Source organism: Mercenaria mercenaria, unplaced genomic scaffold (assembly GCF_021730395.1).
Source record: "Mercenaria mercenaria strain notata unplaced genomic scaffold, MADL_Memer_1 contig_4470, whole genome shotgun sequence".
In the NCBI taxonomy this organism is placed as follows: Eukaryota; Metazoa; Mollusca; class Bivalvia; order Venerida; family Veneridae; genus Mercenaria; species Mercenaria mercenaria.
In genome coordinates this window covers 34,120-60,168 of record NW_026462700.1, presented here as the reverse complement: position 1 = coordinate 60,168, position 26,049 = coordinate 34,120, and the positions used below count along the sequence as shown (strand labels likewise).

Here is a 26,049-nt window from a genome sequence, read left to right as displayed (position 1 = left end):
AAAGGGGGTAAGAGGAAGATTTATGGTACATTCAAGTGACACATCGTCATGTCATTCTGATAATTTATGCAAAGTTTTTATCCACACATGAATGGCAATGTAGAAAACCGGACACGAAATCCGGACGGACGGACACACGCACGAACGGACACTGTAATTATTGTATATCACCCAAAAGGTGGCATAAGAAAAAGAAAAAGAATGCATTAACAGCTTTTAGAATATGCATGTCCGCCTACTAACTAAAGTTATGGGTTGTTTAATGATATAAGAGATATAAATAAACTTAATGATATGACTTGACGCTTTCTTCGTGAATTAATGTAATGAAAAAATAATGCACCCGAAACTACAACCAGGTATATACCTACGCATAAGTCATAATAAAAGACAGTGTTAGCAACGATGAACGCTTATAAATTCATGGAAGTATTCCTTCTGATTAGTGTAACAGTAATTTCGCTGTCATATATTCTCGACAAAGAATCGTCTGAGAAATTTGTTTTCCTGTTTTCTAAAGAACTAGATGATGAAGTTTTAGAGCAACTTGAAACGTCTTACTGGAATAAACTCTACCAGGTATGTACAAAGAAATATATCAAATTTTGTTATAAATAAGAGGATTAATATACTTCCAACCCATCTGGCAAGGCGAAAATAAACTTGCTATTAATCTATTTTGTTGCATTTAGGAAGTCTTTATCATGCAACGGAGATTGCTTGATACGCAGTCACTGCTTACTTCAATATTTTGTTTGAACAACAGTTAACTCCGGCTGTAGCCAACTCATCGGGACAAGCAGAATGTGTTTTGTTATAGCCCGAGTTTGTTATAAACATATAACGAACATGTTCTTTGTAGGCGTTATTTGTATAGCAAACTGATTTAAATGATTAGTTGATTTAACGTGCATTAAAATTGTCTTGGTAGTTTTATAACAATTTAGGTACTGTTCTGCAATTTATTCCATTATCCTACTATTTTATTGCTTATTTTGTAATAATCTTGAACATGTGAAATTTTTCAATCATACGCCGTTCTGTGCTAATGGTTCAATGGGGCAAATTTCTATAACAAAGTTATAATACAATGTCAAAAATTAATGAAATGTTGGTTGGGAAATCGTCAAAGTTTTCAAGCCTAAAAGCTTTTGAATACTAATAGGACATGAGGTCACGCATAATAATTACTACGTTATTTTCAGATATCATATATATATATATATCAATTGTACTTAAATTTAATGTAAAACCAATGATCAATATTCCATGGTCACAATGTTGTAGAAAATGACATCCAACAGAAATCAAATAATCAAACCTATTTAAATCCTACGCGTAATGTCGAGATATGACACTGATACAAGTCATACGATATTACAGTATTTGACAACCAATTCACGGTGAGGTAAGTATGTTCTTTCTTTATAATTGGTGATTGCATTTTTTCAATGACCCAAATAGCTCTAGATAACTAATTTCTATGTATTCTATTTCAAAAGACCTTAAATAATATTTAAAAATTGTCAAATCAAGATTTAAGTTAATACTTGGTTTTAGATGTCGTTGAGATAAACCACAATCACGCAATGTTTGTAATATTTGTTTTATGATTCAATCTATCCAGTGCTAATGTTAACTTGTATAAAACTTCAGAAAATGACTTTTTTGGTTTCGCTATAGCCTAATATATGTTATTTCGATGTATTTTTAACATGGGACAAGGAAATGCGTTCCTTTAATATCCGACAATTTCTATAACCATGTTTGCTTTAACCAATTTAATTATGAAGATATCCATTATGATTATAAAGATCAAAGAATGCCTAAAACAGTGACATTTTAAACTGTTCATTATGAGCAAAAATTCGTTATAACTGTGTTTTATTATATTTGAAGTGTTGACTGTAAACATTAATTTCGCTAGCGTGAGATCACGATGGCGAAGCACGAGATCACAATGGCAAAGCTCGAAATTGTGAATTTTTAGTAATTTCGCGCTTCGCAATTGTGATCTCGTTCTTCGCAATCATAATTTTGCGTTTTGCGCTTCTCCATTATGCGCAGGTGAAACGTGAAGTGTGGAATCATGGTGGCGTATGCGAAATCATGCTGGTGAAGCACGAGATCACGAGCACAAAATCTCGAAATTTCCTTAATTTCGCATTTCGCCATCGTTATTTTGCGTTTCACGATGGCGAAGCGCGAAATTCTAAAATCGTGCGATCTCGTGCTTTACATATCGCTAGAGAAAGCGATGCAAGGAGCTCGAAGCGAGAAATCTCGATAGCTAAGCATGAAATCACGATTTTTTCGTAATTTCACAGTCCGCCATCGTTATCTCGCGCTTCGGCATCGTGATTTCACGATTCACGCTTCTCCATCATGAGCAGATGATACGCGAAGCGCGGGATCACGATGGCAAAGCACGAAATCATGACAGCGAAGCGCGAGATCACGATGAAAAAGCGCGAAATCGAAACTTTTTCATAATTTTTCGCTTCGCTATCGTGATCTCGCGCTTAGTTATCATGATTTTGCGCGTCACGTTCGCTCATATGCGCACGCGATACGCAAAGTAATCTCAGCGCGAGATCATGACGGCGAAGCGCGAAACTGCTTTGCTAGAGAAAGCGATACATGAAGCGCGAAGCCTAAGATTGCGATGCCGAAATAATTTAAATGAATACTGTCTTAGCTGAAAAAAAGATAAAGGAAATATCTTTAACGAAGTTGACATAATGAAGACGTCGCTGGCCTTTGTCGGAATGCTTTCCTTATGCAAGGTATCAGTTTCAGAATTAGTACAATTGCGACAGTATCATGAAACTTAGCATGTCCTTGTTGACCAGTATTCAATTTGGAGTTAAAGACAAAATTCTTTTTAACAACTATCGTATATATCTCTTGAATGATATACCCAGTTACAAGAATATTTTGAAAGTGTGTTACCACCAACCATTTGTTTTGAAGAAATACTTGCATACATATGATTTGGATCACTGAACCACAGATTGCACGTGCAATACATATTGTATATAAAAAGATTAAGAAAGAATAAGGTTTTGCTTCAAATACACGCCTAAATACCCTATTTGCCGTTCTTAAACTTAAACAAGGGGAGGATACGCCGAACACCCCCACACCAACATAACATCTACGTATACTATGAAAAATGCTTGCAGTGGCATACAATAAAATATCGTGTCTTTGTTTGATTTTGTATTAACCTGGAGGCTACTGCACTCTACTGACGTATAGTACCTTATAAATTTGATAAACGCTTTGGTGTGTTATTTTACCATTAACGCACTTCTGTATTATGACACTAAACTAATCGGGTTCATTATCATGCAATTACAAATACTAGTATACACTGCTTGCCTTCGTGTCAAAAATGTTTAGCACTGAACAAAATGGATATTTGTCAATAAATGCTTAATAAAACCTGCAGTAATTTACATAATTGTGTAGAACTATAGTTTTTAGAAGCAAATATATTGCAATATCACTAAAGAAAATCATTTTCGCAAATAGGACTTTCTTTACAACTTTTATACACCTAGTTGGTTTTTGCTAAAAGTGGCAGAACCGCGACCTTTTGCTTTTTGTCCAGATTGTTGATGATTTGTTAATGTAATTTGCAAATGCATACAAGACATGACTTTTATTTTCAGATAACTCCTACAATCTTCATATTCCAATACAAAGGCAGAAACATAACTGAGTCTATTCTCCGTGTGGAAAAGAAGTTTAAAAACCTTGTGAGTAATATTTAAGTCTCCACTTTCTTTCTCGTCTAATGCTTCATAACAATATTAAAGCAAGTAACAGTGTTATCATTATGTTTGTATATTTTGTCACTGTCGGCTTAATTTAAATCAAATTGTATAATTAGCAGTTGTTGAAACTGTATTCGGGAACTCAAAGAGTACTTCTTTTTCACTGACATAAGTAGTTTGTATTTGATGTTTCTGCAAAATGAAATTAATTGTTTTTATTGTTAACTTCTTACAGAAAAACATAAAAATACTTTTTCAGTACTATACAAATATTCGAAACGATGATATAAAGGTGGTTTCGCCTCTGACCGGTGCAAGGCGGTGGCCTGCTGTATTCCTTCTTTTATATTTGTGTTTGTTTGTTACTTACGTGATTTATTATTGTGTACGTCTGTATTTATGTATATATGTACTGAGTCGGCGTGAATGTTTATACATTTTGCATTACTTTTTCTGTATGGAGTGCAGTTTTGGCGGCTACATTCTTTGAATATTGCTTATCTTGTTGAACTTTTTGGCCTTGATTTTGACTCATTGTCTAACTTAACCAGCTACCTAAAATTTGTTGGCGCAACCCTATACATAATGCATAATTAATGTTTTTATGACGATCTTTTGTAAATATTTAAACCGTTTTCTGGCCTATTTCTTGAATGAGTTCTTTGTATGTGGAAACGCCCTTACTGTACTTACAAAGTAAGGTTTGCATGATGTTATTAGTCAATCAAATATTTGTGTAGAGTTTGAATGGAAGACCAGGTCATTAACCCACCTGAATTTTGTTTGTTGTGTGAGCTATTAGTAAAGGTGGATGACCAGGCATTCGTCGTCCATTGTCGTCTGTCGTCTTTCGTCAATATTTTTACTTAAACATTTTCTCCTCTAAACTTACAGGTCAGAATTAAACCAACATGGTCAGAATCTTCTTGGCATTAATATAAATTAAGTGCCTTCTAACCGTTTAGCTTGATCCCTTTCCTTTTAAGGCTGTCAGTTCTAAAAATAGAAATGAATTTAAACGACTTCTCACAAATCGTCCGATGTATCTTCATCAGGCTTGGTATTTTCCCCGCGTAGAGAAGCCAAGGCATCCGACAGTTCAAAATGTTCGTACCAATGATTAAAGGGACATTCTTTGAGTTGCGGTGACTGCGGCAATCAGAATTGGTTCTGAAATAAAAACTAATGTAAAAGATGGAAAAAATGCACTAGTAATGTCCAAACAAAAGTCTGCCAAAAGCTGAGACACAAACTGTGGATCTAATGATTTGGAAAAAAACATTTTACTGATGGTAGGTTCCGTAGACCCGTTGTCTATCAAACCTTTTTACAAAGTACGATTAATAAGAATAACAGCGTCATTAAGTGTACTGACAAACAGCAAATACGAACTAGGGCTAACACTGTGATAACATTGACCTCTACGTAGACTCAATGTTTCATTACACATAATAATGGAATCAAACAAGTTCGCTCATAGCGAAACTGTAGTAATTGTTGTAGAGATGTGTTTACATGTGATTTACGTTGCAACGTACCTCTCCCGGAGTTACAAATATACCAAAATCAGTAATGAGTCTTTTCAGAGATTTTATAAAGCTATCTACATTACATGGGAGTTTTGTTTTAAATGACATGTGGGATCTAACATTATTTAGATAATGTCTGATTTCAGAGTATTGTTAAAATGATGATGCTATGTTATAACAGTGATGTAAAGAGGACTGTTAGCTCAAATTTTCAATTTATAGTTACTGGAGATAGAGCCAGTGAAACATTATGTAGAGGTTATCAGATCAAATGAAACATCTCTAGACCAATACAACATGGAAACCGGTATAGAAAATCTTCTAAAGGTAAGTATGTATTTAAATACTCTATCAAACATTATTGAACCGTGGAGCATGTATATGATTTTCTACGGATGACGTTACACTGCCCACGTTCTTTGACAAGATTTTCTATATCGATTTACCGTACCGGATAAAAAAGAATATCGCTGATAAGGAAAAATAAAACTTTATGTAAGTTTTATCTCATGTTTAGTTCGTTGACAAATGCCCGCACAACACATGTTTCAATACTGCTACTTCTCTATCATATAAAGCCAATTCTGGTATGTGAGAAATATTATGGAATGGGTATAGAGAATGCGTGGTCACGTGGCTATACCGGAAAGGGCGTGGTGGTCGCAGTCACTGATGTAGGAATTAACGCAAAACTGAAAGATCTCGAGCCGAACGTAGTAAGTATATTTCATTCTAGATTCTTCTTTGAATGTTAAAGGTCGACTTTACACTGTGGCTTCATAATTAGTAACTATGATAAAACTTCATTTTAAGATAGGGGAAATGTGAGTGAGTATGCTTCAAGAGGTCTTATCTAGTGAGCACTCTGTCCCATTAGATATCAATATAGGGCTGTTGTATATAATTGTAAAAAGTGTATTAAGCTAAATCGGTAGAGCAGCAAACCGGTATTCCGAGGCCTAGGGATTCCTTTTTTTTTTTTTTTTGTTCTTTTTCAAATTTATTCATAAACAGCATAGTTATTAACAAAGTCCACAGGGATTCTAGCCCTGGTCTGGCTACACATTCTAACACTAGAGTTAATATCATTCAATCAAAATATGATCAAAGAAACTAATCAATCTATCAATGTTCTTGCACAGCAACGACAATTTGGTTGCTCCTAGTTATAGAGGATACCTTATTACATTCACTTACGTAAGATTAAGAAAAAAACTGAGCAATATTAAAAAGACTTTATTGTGATGATTTTATAATAGCAAAATAATATTTTGACATGATTCGTAGATAAATGAAAAGATCAGTGCGTAAGTAATGCAGGGGACAAGTTATGTCTTTTCAAAATGGAGCATACTTTATTTACTATGACTTATATTTGCACTTCAGGACGACGAATTGTGCTTTAATTTCATAAATAATTCAACGAATGTGACACCAGAGTATTTTCCTTCATTCAGAGAATTATCACAACCAGAGTAAGTTTCTATGTTTTTAAGAGCAACTTTACATCTCTTTTTTTTTGCATTATATCCATTTAACAGACATTTTTGTCTCGTATTTATATACCTAAGTAAAATTCACAAAACTGTTCTAATTTGCCAAATAATCACTAAATAAGTAAATTTTGTACTACTAGGAAAAACATCGAGAAAAATCAGTGGCTTTGTGGTTAGCAGCAATATGTTACCATGATTTAACGTCCATTTACACCTCTTCAATATCTAAACTATTAAATACCTAGTGCATGAAAATGTCTTATGAACCAGTTTCTTATGTAATATTATTATAATTTCTGCACGTTTTTGCTAAATAGTACGTTTCACATAAAAATGGTGTCATCCTGTCATTTTAGCATTTACTGAAATCCCCATGATCCTAAGATTAAGTAAAAGGGGGCCCTGGTAAATCACAGTGTGATAACAAGGATAAAAGACGGATATGTCCTACATTGACTTGATAACATAAACACTTAGTTTGGTCTATTTCATGTGATAAAAGTGACAGTATTCATGTTTACGTTTTATTTTTTGATAAAAAATGTTGTACGTTTAGCTCAGTTGTGAAATGTTATTATATGCCCGTTTTGGTAAAACGGACGTAACCACTCAATTGTTTGTCAGTTTAACAAAAAAAAATGATCAAGACCTCCGAGTGGTTTGTCGGCTAATTTATCACTGTTTAGAGTTAAGATGCACAGGAATGAAACGATAAAGGCATCAGCCGTAGTAAATTAGACGACGAACCAATGAAGGCCATGACTGTTTTCGTTCTTCCATTGTAATTGAAACATTTAATAACAATAACGCTGGGCTTTATTTATTCGAGTGATAATTCACCGGACGTGATGCGGTAGTTTGACTCATAAATGACGTAATTATGCGCTCTTACCGGTCTGCGCGTCAACCGTTGTTTATTGCAGAATATACAGAGGTTAAACTTCTTTGTTTATCTTGATTTCAAATCGAGCCATGTTAGAATTCTACAATATACAACGATTGATGCGCGGACCACATTGATGGTTTGTGACCTAGCGAGGCACTTGTTAACTTCCTGTTCTGAAAAAACAAATCCGAATTTCATAGTTTTAGAAGTATTTCACACAGACTTTTAATCTATTCTATTTATCAAAGAAACGGTGTAAAATGTGTACAGACAATTTAGTTGAATACAGTTTCCTATATAAACTGATCTCCACCTGGTAATCAGTAACCCACCCACTTCGATACACCATGGGGTGACGCTATTAGACAATATCAGATTATCGTCCATTAAGGTCAAACTAGCATAAATAGTATTCCCCATATAATCTATATAAAATTGAGATTTTTTAATAAGCTACCAAACATAGCTAGACCCATTTTAGAGAACAAATCCTTACTTTATTTTAAAGAGTTATGATAAAACTGACATCAAAATCACACTACTGTGACCTGGAAGTACTACTCATACTAAAATTGAGTTTCACTTCACCAAATACAACCTCCCCTCCCAATTTTTCTACCAAAATTTCAAAAATACACCCATAATGAAATTTCAACATAAACCAGCTTTAATTTAGACCTCTCTGGCCATGCCAAGTGAAATATTAGTGTTCAAAAACCTGTCCGCCATTACGCGACTAGATCAGATGGCTCCCACGCTGGTTCCTTTACTATAGTTAGGCCTTTGAGAAGAGATTTACTCAGTCCATAAATAGTTTCAACTTATATTGTGTGTTTACGCTACCCATTGTGCAAATTCAATATAGACCAGGGTCAGACATTGGAAGGTCTTATTCCAACGAGACAAGTTGCTTCTCTGCAATTATCTGTGAAGCTAAAATAGAAGTTTTTGGACTTCTGCTGATATTAGTTATAACTGCTTACAGAATTGCAAATTGTTCAAATCATTGTGACATAACAAGTTTGTCTTACTGTGATGAAGAGACCAGTCATACAGTCAGCTTACATTCTATGGTAATTTTGTTTCTAGCTACCAGCATGTCCAGAAGAAACAGAAAAAAGACATACGTTTATAATTCTAAAAGCAGCAACAGTGTTGCTGTTTATTGATATACATCCGTGCCCAGGTCCAGTGGCAAGTGGCCCAGAAGAAACTATAAATAATTTCCGTTGTTTTGAAAAGTGGGGACTTCACTTTATCCATATTGCTCCATAAAAGCGATGAATACGTATGTTAGCTAGAAACTGTCAAACACCCTGCATATGTGTATGTGAATTATGGCTCGATGAAACTATTTTTAACACTTAAATCCATATTGATAATTATATCCTAAAAAGAAAACAAAGAAATAAATACGGAGGTGGTATATGTGGGTACATCTTAAGTGACTTTGCATTTTACTCACTGGATGATATTTTTCACGATGAGCTTGAAGCACTTTGGATTGAGATACTATATTGTTGTTGGTTTTAACGTCGCACCGACACAATTTTAGGTCATATGGCGACTTTCCAGCTTTAATGGTGGAGGAAGACCCCAGGTGCCCCTCCGTGCATACTTTCATCACGAGCGGGCACCCGGGTAGAACCACCGACCTTCCGTAAGCCAGCTGGATGGCTTCCTCACGTGAAGAATTCTACGCCCCAAATGAGGTTTCGAACCCACATCGATGAGGGGCAAATGGTTTGAAGTCAACGACTCTAACCACTCGGCCACGGAGGCCCCCGAGATACTATATTGCCTAAAACTAAACCTTTTATATGGGGTTGTCTCTATAGACCCCTAAAGCAGTCTAACTTTTATGATGTTTTAGAAAATGTGTGCTCATCAAAGTCCTATTTTAATGAGAAAGACTGTATAATTTTAGTGATTTAAACAGTGGTTTGAGATGTGTTTTATCAAAATCTCTACAGTCTTTTATCAACAGGTTTAATTTTACACAGGTTATAAAACATTTTACAAGGATAGGTAATTCTTCAACATAATCTAATTCTTGTTACAGATCAAGAGATAATCTCTCAAAGTGGAGTTCGTCATATTGGTATTAGTGACCATTCACTTATATACTGTACAAGAAAAATCACTAAAGATTTTATAAACAAGCACAATACTGTCAAAGTGAGATCCCTAAAAAACTATAACAAACAGGATTTTTAGATGAATTTAATTAACACTGACTGGTCACCAGTGCTTGTATGTCATCATGTTATAGACGAATGGTCCAGTTTTAAATCCATATTTTTTAGTGCATTATAACATTGCTCCACTGAAAGAAGAAAAAATTAAACAAAGAACTGAGCCATGGGTTACAAATGAAATTTTACAGTATATAAAGGACATAGATAAAGCTTTTAATGCTTACAAGAAAGTCAAAACCAATGAAAATTATGAAAGTTGAAAATCTTTTAGAAATTAAACTCAGCATCTTATATACTGCGCTGAAAGTGACTTTTTGAAAAAATTCTATTGTTGATAATGAAAATGATTCCGAGTCTTGGAAGACTTGCGCGGAATTACGTAAGCCATCTAAAAATGTAAAAGTTCCTCCGGAAATATTCGGTTGAATATTGATGGTGACATTGATTTTGATATGTTAAATGCTGCAAACCATTTCAATACCTTTCTTTACAACTAAAATATCTGAAAGAATTTGATTTAGATAAAGGGAATTATATTGGCATGGTTCTACTTGATATGCAGAAAGTTTGTGATACAGTTGACCATGCTATCCTTTTAGACAAACTAAAATTGTTAGGTTTTAGTCTGGATGTTGTCAGATAGTTTCAATCATATCTATCTGGTCGACAACACTGTATAGATATATCTGGCAGGTGTTGTAAATAACAAACTTTTATTGTATGTAGATGATTCTGCTATTTTAGTGATTGGCAAATGTAAACTAGAAATTGATTGAGCGTTTGTTAAACCAGGACCTTGAGGAGTTAGTAACTGGTTAGTCGACAACAAGTTTTCATTACACCTAGGGAAAACAGAATCAATTTTATTTGGGTCAAAGCCCATGTTAAAGAAGGATTTTAACCTTCGTATAGTATGTAATGGTACGATGATTAAGAACACCGACTCTATTAAATATTTGTGTGCTACATTAGTGCAATGGGTTATGAGACTATGGGCACATCGAACAAGTAAATGCAAGACTTCTGTTACGAAAGCAAAAGTTTTTATCACTGTACACTTAAGAAAATGCTAATCATGTTCTTGGTCCAATGTCACTTTGACTATGCCTGCTCCGTATGGTACTACGTTATTTCTCAGAAGTTGAAAAACAGGCTCCAAGTTACTGAAAACAAAATCATTAGGTATGTCCTAAGGCTTAAGCAAAGACGTAACATTGATACAGAGCACTTCTTACAATTTGGCTGGTTACCTGTAACAAGACGAGTAGAACAAATCACTCTAAATCATGTTTTTAAAATACATTCAGGTTCTGTCCCTTCTTACATGAATGAGTATTTTACTCGAGTCAGTTCTGTACATAGTCATAATACCAGGTTTAGTAAATGGTCATGCTTCAGTATTCCTAAAGTCAAAGGATCCGGTAGAAACTCATTTCTCGTACAATGTTTGTTCTTTGTGGAATAAATTACCACATCAATAATTCTAATAATATACAGCAGCTCATGGTTTCAGTTTTACATAGTTTGTAGTTTGTTACATTTGTCCTATTTTTGTTATACAGTTATACCTTTTCTGTGATACTTATTTTAAACTGCTGATAAATTTGCACAAGTTACCAACATCATTACAAAGTCGTTGTGCCTTGCTAGGACATGTCATCATTCATCCAGGACCACAATGGAAATAAGGGGATTCACACTCCCCTTTTTCTGTGTCATCCTGGGTATATGAATTCATGTCCAGGTACTTTTTGCAGTTGCTGATATTTTATGTTAGTAATGATTCTTATTTTTAATTCCTAGTCATTGTATATGCGATATTTAAAATTCTTAAATTGTGTTGTACCGTACCATGTATTAGATATACTGAAATTAATCAATCAATCAATCAATCAGACCGGTGGGAGAATACTATGACGTCAATAATGGTGTTTATCGTACTATTTATCATAATTAAACAATGCCTGATTTACTTGAGCTCACGCGCTGGTGGTTCGAAATACGGATCATGCGGATCTAAACTCTGGAAAGTGGCAAATCATATAATACACATAGCAAAATCCTTGGTTATTTCATAAATATACAAGGAAACAGACGGAACGGACAAAGCGTTACCTGAAAAAATGGCAGCCCTAGATTGTCATGTAACTTTGGCAAAAGGACTAGGGTTTAAATGCGTATGTTGCATGCAGATCTCATATTTCTCTAAACCCACCTTTTAGACGAGTGCAAAATAGAGCTCCACAAAATAGGACAATATACACCCGAAGAGTTCTAGATCAGAGGAGGAGGGAGCAAAATTTAGAAAAAATCTTTTTGGTTGGGGGACCGTTGGGGTTTGGGGTAGGGTTGCTGGGTTGATCCACGGCACTGATGGCGTACTAAGGGCCGCTTAAAGTGACATTTTCGTTGGGAGGGCGGGGGCGGGCAGAGGGACTTAATGCATATTGTGTGGAGGAAGGGTGGAAGAAAGGGGCTAGTGATGGATAACTGCACTCCTTTAATCGTTTTCTCAACACTCACATATATTTCAAGTTTAAAATCAATACCTTGAATGGGTTTGAAGCTGTGTTCCAGACATAAAATACAAAAGACAGACTTGAAATTTAGAGTCATTTTGTGACCGAGACCTTTGACCTATCAACCAAGTTCATGCCCTCGAATACTAAGGCAAAAGAATATAAATGTGATTTGTAGTAGGATGGAAGATCAATGTGGATCATTGCATTTCTCAAATTACCTTATCACCACCCCTCTTTATTCCAAATTTAAAAACAATACCTTGGATAATTTTGAAATTATACTCCAGCCACAAATTACAAAGGACAGATTTGAACTCATTTTGAGACATTGACCTTTGACCTACTTGCCAAACTCATGCGCTTTGCACATGAATGTTTTTTAGTCATGCTCCGAACACAAAATATGACAAACAGATTTGTACATGCTGTGACCCTGACGTTTGACGTGCAGACCTGGTTCATATACTCAGCAGTTGTCACAACACCTCCTACTTTTATGCCAGGAATGAAGTCAAAGCATGAATATCTTGAAAGCGAACTATGTAAGAATTATCAATAATCAAGGCCTTCACATTGTATTTTGTCAGATTTACCAAGGCTCAGAATTCAGATATGCGGGAATTAAAGCACGAGAGGTTAAATTTCAAAGAATCCGGACGATTATTCACACAAAAAAAGTCTTTGTTTGTTCTCATTATTACATATTCATTAACAGACTATCATAAAAACTTATTCTTGCATACCAGGCTTGGGTTTACGGTGATCTCACCGTTGCTGGAAAACTCCATCTTACACACCGGGGTGTAAGTTGACTATCGTGCTGTAAATAACGTAAAACGAACAACATGATTATATTGTACTTTTGTGCAGTAATATTTTACGCAAAATTGTAAAAAAATCAAATACCTTAATAGCTCTTTTTGTTATTAATATATTATTAAATATACTATACTTTCAATTGTGAACAACTTTTCAAAATAAAATGGAGGAAAAATACATATCTAAACAATATTGACTATATCAACAATAACATTGTAGCCACGGAAATAGATGTGCCAGCCTCATTGCAGCAGTGAAAGGAAACGAATTTTGCAGTGCTGGGATTGCATTTAATGCAACTATTGCCGGTAATGTAATTGTTGAAGTTTAAAAAAAAGAAGAGTTAATTGTGTTGGAGATAAAATGTTTCCTTATGCTTTCAGTATATACTTATTTGCTGTATACTTCTATGTCATTAGTTTATACTTGTGTGAGAAAAATGGCCAATAGAAGGTCCCCCTAAAAGAAGAACAGAAATGTAGTGCACTACGTTTCATCATTAAAAGATAAAACAGAATTCTTTTAACTGTCCTTTCTTAAACATGCTTTTAGATTTCAGTTGAACGTGTGTTTGTTTGTGATTTTATTTGTATAAATTATTAAATATACTACAGTTAGAATAGTTCCAAGTGAAATGCCAGTCAGTTGTGGTCTGCTACCCTAAAAATGGCCATATTTGCTCTTTTCCGCACAATATATAAAACCCCTACTTTCTGTTTCGATCTGCTAAACTTGCTTTATGGGGTGTATAAACATGAAAATTGTCTCATTTCATGCAAAATGTATTCTAGCAATGAAAATGTGTGATAAAAGCACTCGTTCTACACGAATTTGCGCAAAATAGGAAACTTAGGATCTATTAGCTTTTGGACTTCTTTCCACTGCATCACAGAAGCAGATTTTCGACTTTACCACAGAAGCACATTTGACCTTATTCCTAGACCACTTCAGGTCGTCTGCATTCTATTTATACTATTTTTGTTGCGCTTTTATGCTATATCATGACTAATAATTTGTGTTTAGCACAAATACATGATTATAACATTCTATGTCAGTTATCACATTTTTGAAAGTCAAATGGGTCATTTTTTCAAAAGTCTATTTCTCAGGTGATAAAAATGAAATTGAATAATGATATTAAATCGATTTTTTGAAATCTGACACTTTGTCAATAAAAAAAAAACATTCATACTTCATAACAACTAGTACAAGAACAAAAATATTACTTAACGACTTTTTCTCATCCTGCTACTAATTTTGGATTGGGTATTTTTAAATAAATTACTAATATATTCACCATATAAATGATCTTAGCAGATATGCAGATGCTTGTTTGAGTCCATTTATTACTACCTGTCCTCAAGAGCATATCAAAAACGACTCCTCGTTTGCGCACGCCCGAAATCGGTAAAGAAGAATAAAGGTATGGGAATATCATTGAAATGCTTGTATACAATAATATTTTCGAGAAACAAACTGTTCTTTACCAATTCATGTTCATATAAACTTAGATATTATAGTCCATTTAAGCTTGCATAGTCAGTTACGTGTTATGGTGTTGTTGTTTTTTTTTTTTCAGCTCTTAAAATATTTGGTGTTGAACAAAAAAAAGAAACTCCGACACATATTCATTTGCGGACCGACTCCGCATTAATGGCCAGATCCCTTGTTTATGGTCTTGAAGAAATTGATATTTATTCAAATTCCTGGGGACCAACTGAACCGTTTTCAGATATTACTCTTGTTCGCAGAGAGGCCATAAAGACCAGCGCAGGGAAGGTTTGTAGGAGCTTTTCTGTTTTATATTTCCAATGTATTCCCACTGGTGAAAGTGATACAAAACACGTACATTTAAAATAATTGCAAAATAATTTTAAACATTAAAGTGAAAGAAGAATGACAAAATTATACAATGCTGAAATATAATTCAAATAGTACAAATGTTTGTCTTTTTTTCGTTTTCATGAGAACAAATATGAAAATGTCATACATACAAGTGTAACAAACTGTGTAAGCTAGAACTGTCACAGGAATGACGAATACCCCCGCAATATGGTCTTGTCACAGAAGAATGGCAACCATAAGAAAGACGTGGCCACAAGAAAGTGCAATTTAAATCGAACGTGACCTTTATTTTATAATGTTACACCTGTGTACCAAAAACATTTAAATCTGTCACGAACTGTCACTAGGGCGTTTAATGACTCCAATGGTGGATGAATATTGCACAATAGCTTGAGTCTGTATTAAAAAAAATCAAATAATAAGAGAGGTACAGATAAAGTGTATCAAAACACTACATAAGTATAATTCTAAGCAAAAATGGGGCATAATTCAGGAAATATTGGTGCAAGAGTTATGCACCTTGTGACATATGATGTCGGTGATGATGTGGAACAACTACTTCAAGTTTGAAACAAATGCATTTCGTAATAAATGAGATATATGGAAAATGCATCACAATTAACCTTAAATTCTAAGTAAAAGGGGGCATAATTCATGAAAAATTGGTGTCAGAGTTATGCACCTTGTGTAACATGATGTGGGTGATAAGGTGGAACATTCGTTTTAATTTTGAATCAAATCCATTTAGCAATAACTGGGAGATAGTGAAAATGCATCAAAATTAAACTTAAATTCTAAGTAAAAGTGGCATAATTCATGAAAAATTGGAGTGAGTCATAGTTATGCACCTTATGTCACATGATGTGGGTGATAAGGTGGAACATCTATTTTAAGTTTGAATCAAATCCATTTAGTAATAACTGAGATATAGTGAAAATGCATCGAAATAAACCTTAAATTCTAAGTAAAAGGTGGGGGCATAATTCATGAAAGATTGGTGTCAGAGTTATGCATCTTGTGTCATATGATGTTGATGATAATGTGGAACATCTATTTTAAGTTTGAATCAAATCCATATAGTAAAAACTGAGATATAGTGAAAATGCATCAAAATTAACCTTAAATTCTAAATAAAAGGGGGCATAATTCATTAAAATTTCGTGTCAGAGTTATGTACCTTGTGTCACATGATGTGAGTGATATGGTGGAACATCTATTTTAAGTTTGAGTCAAATCCATTTAGTAATAACTGAAATATAGATTTCGGGACGCGACGCTACTAGACGCGACGGGATGGGACGCGACAAAACTGACTGCTTAAGCCGGTGCTAGGGGGCGTGGGCAGTGTTGCTTTTTCAATTACTGCCCATGAACAGACTCAATCAAACCGAGTCTGCAATTTCACTCTTTGCCTTGTTCTCGATGCTTCCGAGGGATTTACATTCCAGATTTTATATTCTACATAGCCTTCCCCCTCCCCCGCACCCAACGGGTAAAAACTAAATGGACAAGAAGAGACAACATTTATAGTTCCGTACAGAGCAAACTGCAAAAGCATTTGCTACTTGTTCTTAATACGATTGCAAACAAATGTCTACAAAGTATGATTTCCTTGATTTAGCCGTACTCGTGACATGTATCTCAAAAACTTTTGATCCAGTAGAAACTGAAAATCAAATAACAAAAACGTTGTTTTGTTTTTTCTGATTCAAGGGCCGCAGAGGTCTAGGCGCTGTTCAGGTATTTCCAGTAGGATCTCCTGGAAATGAGTTAGCTAACAACGAATATACCATTACAGTAAGTGCTGTAGGACAACATGGAACCGTTCCTAGTGATTCAGTAGTGAGTGCAAGTGTATTGACCTCAGGACTTCGGAACGGTAACAACATTACCGCAGATTCAATGGTATACACCATTTAAAAATGCTTTCTGATAGATTATTCATATATATTTTGCATCCGAACAACAGATAAATATTGATGCAATACTGTGACATATTGTCTGTAAGACTTCTATAAAGATTTAGGCATATTAAAGTCGTTCGTGCTAAAGTCCGATGTATACGCGTAAAATCATTATTAAATATATTATAAATGATTTGGTTATAATTTATATTATTCTGCTCACCGAAAAGAAACAGTACAAAATATTGCATCCCGCAATTTGTATTCAATCGAGCAGAAGATTGCATAAGTAAAATAATAGCGGACTCTGTCTGATTGGATTAGCTTATGAGATGAAATCAAATGTGAATCACTTAGTCCATGATCCCAATTGACCAGACGTAATAGCAACACTAAACCCAAGTATGTTGATACGTTTAAGGTAGTTCTGCACGGTTGATAAATCAGAGCCCGGACTCGTCATACGGAAATGAAAATCATTTCAACCCATTAACAAATTTATGGAAATGGCAACGTTACTATCTGTTTGAAGATAAAGTATGGTATTTAAACATTTAAGACTTGTGCTCTTTAATTATTGCAAATGTCTCAAAATGAAGCAAACAGATTACACATTTTATTTTATCACGTTTATTTACGACTGTAAGAAGTTTTGTTAAATTCTACATAGTAGATAAATTTTATTCTCCAAAATGTTATCATATTTGTGAATTTCCCATAAACTTCATTATAAAAACCTCTTTGAAGTTATTTTGTTTTAAAATCAGTCTGGCTTAAAATCAAGCACACGGCCCAATTTGTTTCATTAATTTTGCTGAATTTTCAAAGTATATCCTGAAGTTTTGAAAAATCAGTATTTTATCGAATTCTACATTGTGAAAAAAGTTTTGATCCGAACGTGCAAAACAACCTTAATGGCCGCAATTTCTGTTGATATATAAGCGGATAATATGGACAGTAACCGACACCCGTTTTTCCACCCAACAAGCACGGCTGAAGCGGTACTGTTGTAACGGTCGCTTATGCATAGCCTGAACGTCTAAAGACAATTGCGTCAGTGAGTCGACTCTTTGGATCAGTGGCATTAGACTAGTATTCGAGCGACCCAGGTTTAAATCTCCCCCTCAGGCAGTTGGGATTTTTCATCATGAAAAGATATGCTCTTTAATTTCTGTTACGCCCAAAAGTCGTAAGATTTGGGCTCGTCCAGGATACGGACTTTATCTCTTGCCGAATATGACACTTTCTAGACCAAAATAGCTAAAACGTTATCATACATGATGATTTCTTTGAAGACAAGAAGTGTTACGACATGTACGTTTAAAGCTAAGCTCTGACAACTGCGTTAGAGAGTCGACTCTTTGGCTCAGCGGCTGGAGCGTTGGACTAGCACACGAGCTACATGGGTTCGAATCCCGCCACAGGCAGTTGGGATTTTTCTTCATATAGTGTTGTGCTCTTTAAAGTGTTACGGCTAAAAGTTGTAAGACTCTGTATGCAAAGGGTTGTCAATAGGGCCAAAAATTATAAGGACACCGAGTCTGACTACGGGGAAACATTTTATGGCCGCCATATGGTACTTAAGGTCTGCTGTTGTGAGAGTTGAAGCAATCTATAAGAATACTGCTGCCAAATAATAGTATAAGAATCGACTTGACTTGGTATGATAGATAATGAAATATGCATACTCTCCAGGACCCATCCTCGTCTTAAAGCTGCTTTCCACACTCTAATAAAATTTTGTTATAGAAAAAAATAATTATACTTGTACGTGGTCAAATAATTCTGGTTTCAATAGTGAAACATTGATAATTGTTATATTCGGCGTTCTTTCAAAGATTTCAATGGTAAACTACTAACTGTCGTCGACGACACTTAGCAGTTATAAGATAACCACTTTTTGGCCAGCAGTAAAGAAACAGCAGTAACACCGTTTGCAAACACTAACGTTTATTGGTCGACGGAGCTTAAAATGTGCGGCACAGGTTCCTTTTCAGGGAATGTATTATACAATTCACCATACATCATTTTACAGATTATTAAAGATATTTACTGTCTTCCAAATTCAGTTTGGCCCAGGTGTTTATCTCTGGTATGATTTAGGTAGTTCATTCAGTCTTCTACCTTATGTCTTCTATGAGAATGCCGTTAGAAGTACTTTCCCCAAGATAGAACATTGCATGTATCAAGCATTTGAAAGATAATATAAATACCTTTAAATGGTGTACAGTAAGTGGTGTTATATTCACTGGCATAGTAATTGTTTGCTCTTCATTATGTTCACTTACAGCGTTTCTCCCTTGACAGCTACATGCAAGTTTGATTAATACACCCTATTCATTCTCAAAGTATGCACGTTGCCCTACATGCATTTAAAAGAAATTAACATGACATTTAAATTCATGTATAATAAATTGTTTCACATTCCCTGACAGTTTGTCTTTAAGCTGTTGAATATACCCCCAACGAATATTTACATTGCATATAAGGCCGTATATTACAATATTCGTCATTAAGTATCGGATTTCTTTACCCAGAAGCCTTACTGTGCGCTAGGGCAAGGGCAGCCATTTTGTTACTGTATGCTAGCTAAGTGTGCGCTCTTTTGATTATCATAGTCTACTTTCAATTTCACATTCTAAAAATAGGTTTCGGTACTCCGAGGAAAATAAGCGATTACAAAGTAACAAAATGGAATTTAGATAAAGTAATTGCTATTTGCATAGTCTGAAACCATAAAGAAAATATAGACAAATGATACGATTGCTTGCGATCTATGGAAAGTAGCTTTAAGTGAAACTCTGTTATTCAGAAATCTCAAAATATATATAAAAAGATCACAATTTTAGGTGACTACGTCATTCAAGAACAAATGCATAGCAAGTTTTAGGGGAGTTTCTGCTGCAACAGCACAGGTAGCTGGAATAATAGCATTAGCACTAGAAGCAAGGTAAGACTTCAGCAAAGATATGTACACCATATAAATGTTATTTTTACGAGCCTATATATTAAAAGGCTTTCAGACAGATATTTGTGTTACACACAAGCATCGCATAATCGTAAAAGCTAACCATAAATGTGTTTCCTAATTAAATGGCAAGGTTACCTTATCATTTAGTACTCAATAGTGTTATGATAATTGAACAGTTACAGAATACTTTTTGTATTTTTTTTTTGATTGATTGATACCGTTAATTTCAAGGAAGAAAATAAAAATAAGTATATGAAGTTTTCAATATCGTATTTCAGACCTCAACTGACATTGGCAGACGTTCAAGACATAATTGTTTATTCGTCTGATGTCAGCTGCATAAAAGACAGAGCAAACGTTACCACAAACGCAGCCGGACATAAATGTCTGCCCCTCATTAGCTCGATTATTCGATGAATAAGTAGAGCTCTCCTACTCACCACGGCATCGGCGTCGGCGTCACGCCTTGGTTAAGTTTTTCGTACTAGTCTACATTTTGCCAAAACCTTTTCAGATAAAGCCTTGAAACTTTTAAAACTTGTGTACCATCACCATGTTCAGTTTTAGGCAAGAGCACATAACTCTATCAAGGAGTTTGGCTGAATTATGGCCCCTTTTAACTTATGACTGTTTGACGTATTGCTTTGAAAGTATTATCACTTGTTTATTATATCTGTCTGTAGGCAAGAATAAATAACTCTGTCAACTATTTTGCCTGAATTATGGCCTTTTATTGAACTTAGTAATTGGTTCAGTTTTCGTACAAGTCGACCACGTTTTGTCAAAACTATTTGACATATGGCTTTGAAACTTTGAACACTTGTTTATTGTCATGATCTCCATGTGTAGACAAGAGTTCATAACTATGTCAAATATTTGAGCTGAATTGTGGCCTTTTTTGGACTTGGAAATCAGTTAACATTTTCATACCAGTCCATATTTTTGCCTAATCTCTATGTCATATGGCTTTGAAACTTTAATCACTTGTTAACCATCATAGTCTACATATGTAGGCAAGACTATATAACTAAGACAGGGACTACTTAATTTTAGTTATGACCTTTTTTTAATAGAAATTAGTTACGTTTCGCATACCATTCCATACTTTGTCTAAACTGTTTGATATTTGAACACTTGCTGGCTTATGGTAGGTCGGTGGTTCTACCTGGATACCCGCTTGTGATGAAATAATGCACGGAGGGGCACCTGTGGTCTTCCTCCACCATTAAAAGCTGGAAAGTCGCCATATGACCTATAATTGTGTCGGTGCGACGTTAAACCCATCAAAATAAACAAATACCATCAAAGTCACACACTGCAATAGAGTGCATGACTTAGCCAAATCCATAAATAAAGGTACAGCAATATTGTTTGTCTTATCTATTTTTCTTCTTTTGTGTGAAAATCTCTGGTATTATTTCGACCCAATACTTCCATCAATTTTTTCGAATAGTCGAGCGCGCTGACAACAGACAGCTCTTGTTTTGTTTGTTATAATTAGCAGGTCGATAGATAAACAAATGTTCAAATCAGAATCAACAAGACAGCGGATATCTCTCTCCCTCTCTCATTTCCCTTTTTTTTTTTCTTCTTCTTTTTTCGTTTTGTTTGCTGGAAGTAGATAACATAATATGCAGAAGTAAGTATATAAGATATGTCCAAAGTACAATTGTCATACTAATCATGCCCAATTATGAGTGTAAACTAACTTAAGTGTTACATATATATATATATATACAGAAGAGAGAATTTATACGAACTAAACCACCACCACAATATACCAGACCAATTACGGCAAAGCGCCTAGCAGTACAAACGAACATGCACATGCCACAGCAAGTCCACTAACCTAATAAGATTAGTTTCGATGCTGCCTTATACACGAGCCCGAACCGTACCACATATTCGTACTGGTTCAGCATTTGCATATATATACTCAAATCTCTGTTTTCATGCCTCACAAATCAGAAGTGACATTTTAGTCTTTTTAACTGTTTGGGACCAGAGAAGCTGTATTTTCTCTCTCTGAAAGTTAACTGGATCCCGAGGATACATTGGATATATATATATTATGTATTGTAAATCATTTTTCTTCTCTTCAGTTCATCCGGTCTTTGGATTTGGCCTATTAAATGCAACAAAGCTGGTTTCCTTGGCAGAAGAATTACAAGCTGGCTCGGACATTTCAAGTATAGCCTTGCGCCAAAGAACCGCTTGGTAATAATTGATTTTAGAAAGAGCGAATATATGCGACTGCTCCTGAAGATTTTCATTAGTAATTTCTACTGAGGTATGAAAAGCAGCTTTCTGTTACGCGTGACGGCCTTCTTAAAAGCCTTTTTCATTTATGAAAACACAATCTTATACAATTTCACCCTAAAACGAAAATTCTTATAAGCACACTCAGTGAATTGGCCAACGATCAAATAAGTCAACTATTTCAACAGATATTTTGGAATACTAATAGTAAAAGACTTTTAGAACATTGAGAGTAGTGCAATCCTGTTTCTTTTATGTATGCAGTGTAAATTATTGGAAACAGGATTCGAACTAGAGACTGTTGGTTCGCATTTACGTGTCTTTCAGACTCTGTTATATATCCATTCCATCTAATATCCTAGAATGTTTTATAAATAAGGACGGTCAACTATGGCGATGGCTGTTATCAAATATTGGTACCATCAAGTTCCATATAGCTTTTGTTTTCCCCCTTTCGCAAACTACAAGGTAAAGAGCACATTTTCGAAAAATAATAAACGCTGAATTTTGTTTTAAAGACCGAGATCTAGCAAACTGACTAAAGAATAAAGAGTACACAGTGAAAGTACAAGCATGTGCAATAAGCACATATTCTACTGCCCGCGCTGGTTACCAAATATGCACTGAAACAGTATTGTGAACTTTGATGATGCAGCGCATCTATTCGGACTTCAATTATATAGTCCATTATGACTGTAAGAGAGGAAAACACTCGTCCTTGAGACGATATAGACTTGGTTCATCGTTGAGCTTTAGAACTTGACGATTGGTGATTGGTGTAAGAAATTAACTATAGAGTATTCCATAACTTGGTGTATTTCAATAATTTTCAACGTCAATGAACATGGGGGGAGGGTGACTGCACAGTTTCGAAGGGATTGATTTTCGTTTGCAATGAATAACCAATTAACAGCCAACGCAAGGCAAAACCAAAGCTACAAAACAAAAAATAAATGGCAATTAGCAAATACGTAAACGTCATCAAAAAGATAAACATGTTGAATAGTGGACGTAAATGAAGATCTAATCAATTTATTGTAGAAACGAATTGTTTCATATTTTATTGTCAATGCTAGACTTTTACAATTTTGATGACATGAATTCACAATTTCCATAAAATCTAAAAAAAAAATTATTGTCTGCATTGCTAACCTTACCTATGTATGTCAGATTAAGTTTACACCTTAACTTGCCATAAAGTGTCATATTCCACTTTTCTTTCTTAATGTTACTCATTTTTGCCACTGAAGATGTAAGATCATTTTAGTTTGATGGTCATATTCTAGATTAGACGATTTGTCACATGTTTTCGCGATTTCACTTTAAGTCAGATAGCGACTATTGTAACAAGACTTAATTCATTTATTCATTTTTTATTAAAAAAGGAAAACTGCAGACACTAAAATAGCTAATGGAAAGTTAAACAGGACAGGTAGAAAACACCGTGTTGTTATTTAACAGATTTAAATCATTTTGTATTTAAGTTATGTGTACACCAAGCGAGATTTAGAGCCCACAGCGGTGAGAAGCCAATGTTTAAACCAATCGATAACGGACGTGCCTGTGATACATTTGTTGCAATTATATTTTACAAGAGAAATACTCTTGTTACAGGAATATAGAAATAGAAAATTGATATTTTTAATAATTTATGTCAATGAGTATAACAAGGTTTGTTGGGAATCATTGATCATTTAACAATTCACAGTACAGATGAATAACAGGGAAAGGTTTGGCGAGTTTGTTGGGGGGTTTTTTGTTTCTTTTTTGGGTTTTTTTTGTAATTTAAATTATAGATTACGTTGTCGTATATGCCTAACATAACAATTTCAACTGCATAGTAAGTCTTTCAGGTTAACCGAGTATCTTGAAGTACGTATTTATTTTACAGCTATGATGAAGCAAATGGATTTACTGCAGAGTTTTGTTACAGCTGTTCACAAAGTGTTGATACTTTCGTAATTGCACGAGGCTGTATGCGTGTAGTCAAAACTGCAAAGATTCAAGTTGATTACCACACATCTGCTAGATACATACGCATTATTTTGATCTCGCCGAACGGGACAGTGTCAGTCCTACAGGACATTGAATCGGACAATATGAAAACGAGTGATAAGGGAAGAAAACAGATTCTTACTACAGTTCATTTCTGGGATGAAGCTGCGTCTGGCCTTTGGCGTTTCAAAATCGGGTCAAATGGTAAGATTTAATTGAAGCATATTTAACAATAAGACAGCTGGTCTTTATTAACACATTCAATAACTAAAATTATCTAGTACTAAAGTTATCACTTAATATTCAAGACATCGTCTTTAAAAAATGTAGACAATCAAGCATTAATTTCAATAAGATTATTGTATTCTTTATGAACATTTCATGTACGCTTGAACGCTTTTGATTTCAATGAATTTGAACCTAACTTAACACGAAGACTGAAACGAATGTCATCACGCACACAAGCTTTGTGTCATAAGTGCCAGTTGATAAAAACTTAATTGTAAGCTCTGTTCGAAGGAAGGCATTTTATGCATCTTTATTTACAGGAAAGACGGAAGTGATTGGTAATGTTTCACTGACACTTTTTGGAGTTGTGTCTGTCTCTCCAGATGCAGGAGGAAACGAAACTAAATGTGCACCAACCTGCAAATCTCAACATGATGATACAGGTCATTCCGACAAACCGGTTCACAACAACTCGTCGAAAGACAGTCATAGTGGTGTTATTGCAGCGGTTGTTTCTTCTTCTTTTTGCATAATTGTGATTGCAATTATGATTATATGCATATATAAAAGGAGGAATATAGCTATGCCAAATAGTGATGACATAGAAACCTCTTTCATTGAAGCTGTGAGTGACAGAAACAATGATCTGAATTTATAAATTTGTCCGCCAATACATATGTCGTATAAATACGTTTGAATTATCTAAAACTGCTTTCTTTTCCACAAATTTCATTAACTCTGTAAAGGATTATTTAGATAGGAGAAAATAATTAAAAACATGTTATGTCTAAAGCTGATTAACATAAAGACATGCTTAAAGTATATTTAGATACACAAACGAGAGCCTGGCATGTGTTGGAAAAAAACTTGGGTAGTGGGTAGCTTTAAATGCCTATTTATACTAGAAGTGATCGCAAAGGTCTAAAGTAATACTGTCAGCTTGAAGAACAAGTTACTGTCATGTTATAGAGTAAAGCAGTAGTACTGCTAATTTGTTAAATACAGATTGAAATTTTTGAGCATTCGGGACCTGCTTAAAAATTACGAAAAACTCGTTCCTATGTCACATTAAGGTTACATAATACTAATTTACTAGTTCAGTTTTTACTGTATGTCATAAAAACAACTAAATCATCTCAGTGATATGAAAACCATATATAGGTCTAAAACAGACATACATTGTCCACTGAAACTAGATACATATGAAAGGCATTGTATAAATGCAATAAAACCCGCCCTCAATCGGAAAAAGCTATTTAATTATTTCAATTTTAACTGAATATTACCTGAGATGACGCCAAATTGGGCGTCCACCTCTCCATTTTTTGACATAATCTAACGTCTTAAACGGTTAGATATCGTAAGCGGCATGGTATCTGCTTTGACCTGATGTTCTTAACATGATGCTAGCTCTTCTTTGTGGGTCACAAGACACTTTACGGACAGTGTGGATATATCACGTTTAATGAAACAAGTATACAAGTTTTAACCAGTAATCATGCTTATGAGCGTGTGCCAAATGAATGTGATATATAATGAGAAGAATATGTGATTAAGCAAATTATATATGTATTCATGCATTTCTTGTTGCTTGTTAAATAAAGTTTAAAGCTGG

General features: G+C 34.7%; 1 protein-coding gene across 1 annotated transcript; it reads left to right on the top strand.

The window, feature by feature from the left end:
• Positions 1-313: 313 nt before the first annotated feature.
• Positions 314-26,049, top strand: LOC123563905 (furin-1-like). The gene is made up of 13 exons (XM_053535102.1): positions 314-579; positions 3,678-3,764; positions 5,534-5,638; positions 5,890-6,027; positions 6,698-6,786; positions 13,452-13,540; positions 14,812-15,011; positions 16,791-16,982; positions 19,831-19,931; positions 20,231-20,337; positions 22,055-22,169; positions 24,103-24,410; positions 24,755-26,049. Exons 1-13 carry the CDS (start codon positions 406-408, stop codon positions 25,090-25,092), a joined length of 2,043 nt encoding a protein of 680 aa, XP_053391077.1. The 5' UTR covers positions 314-405; the 3' UTR covers positions 25,093-26,049.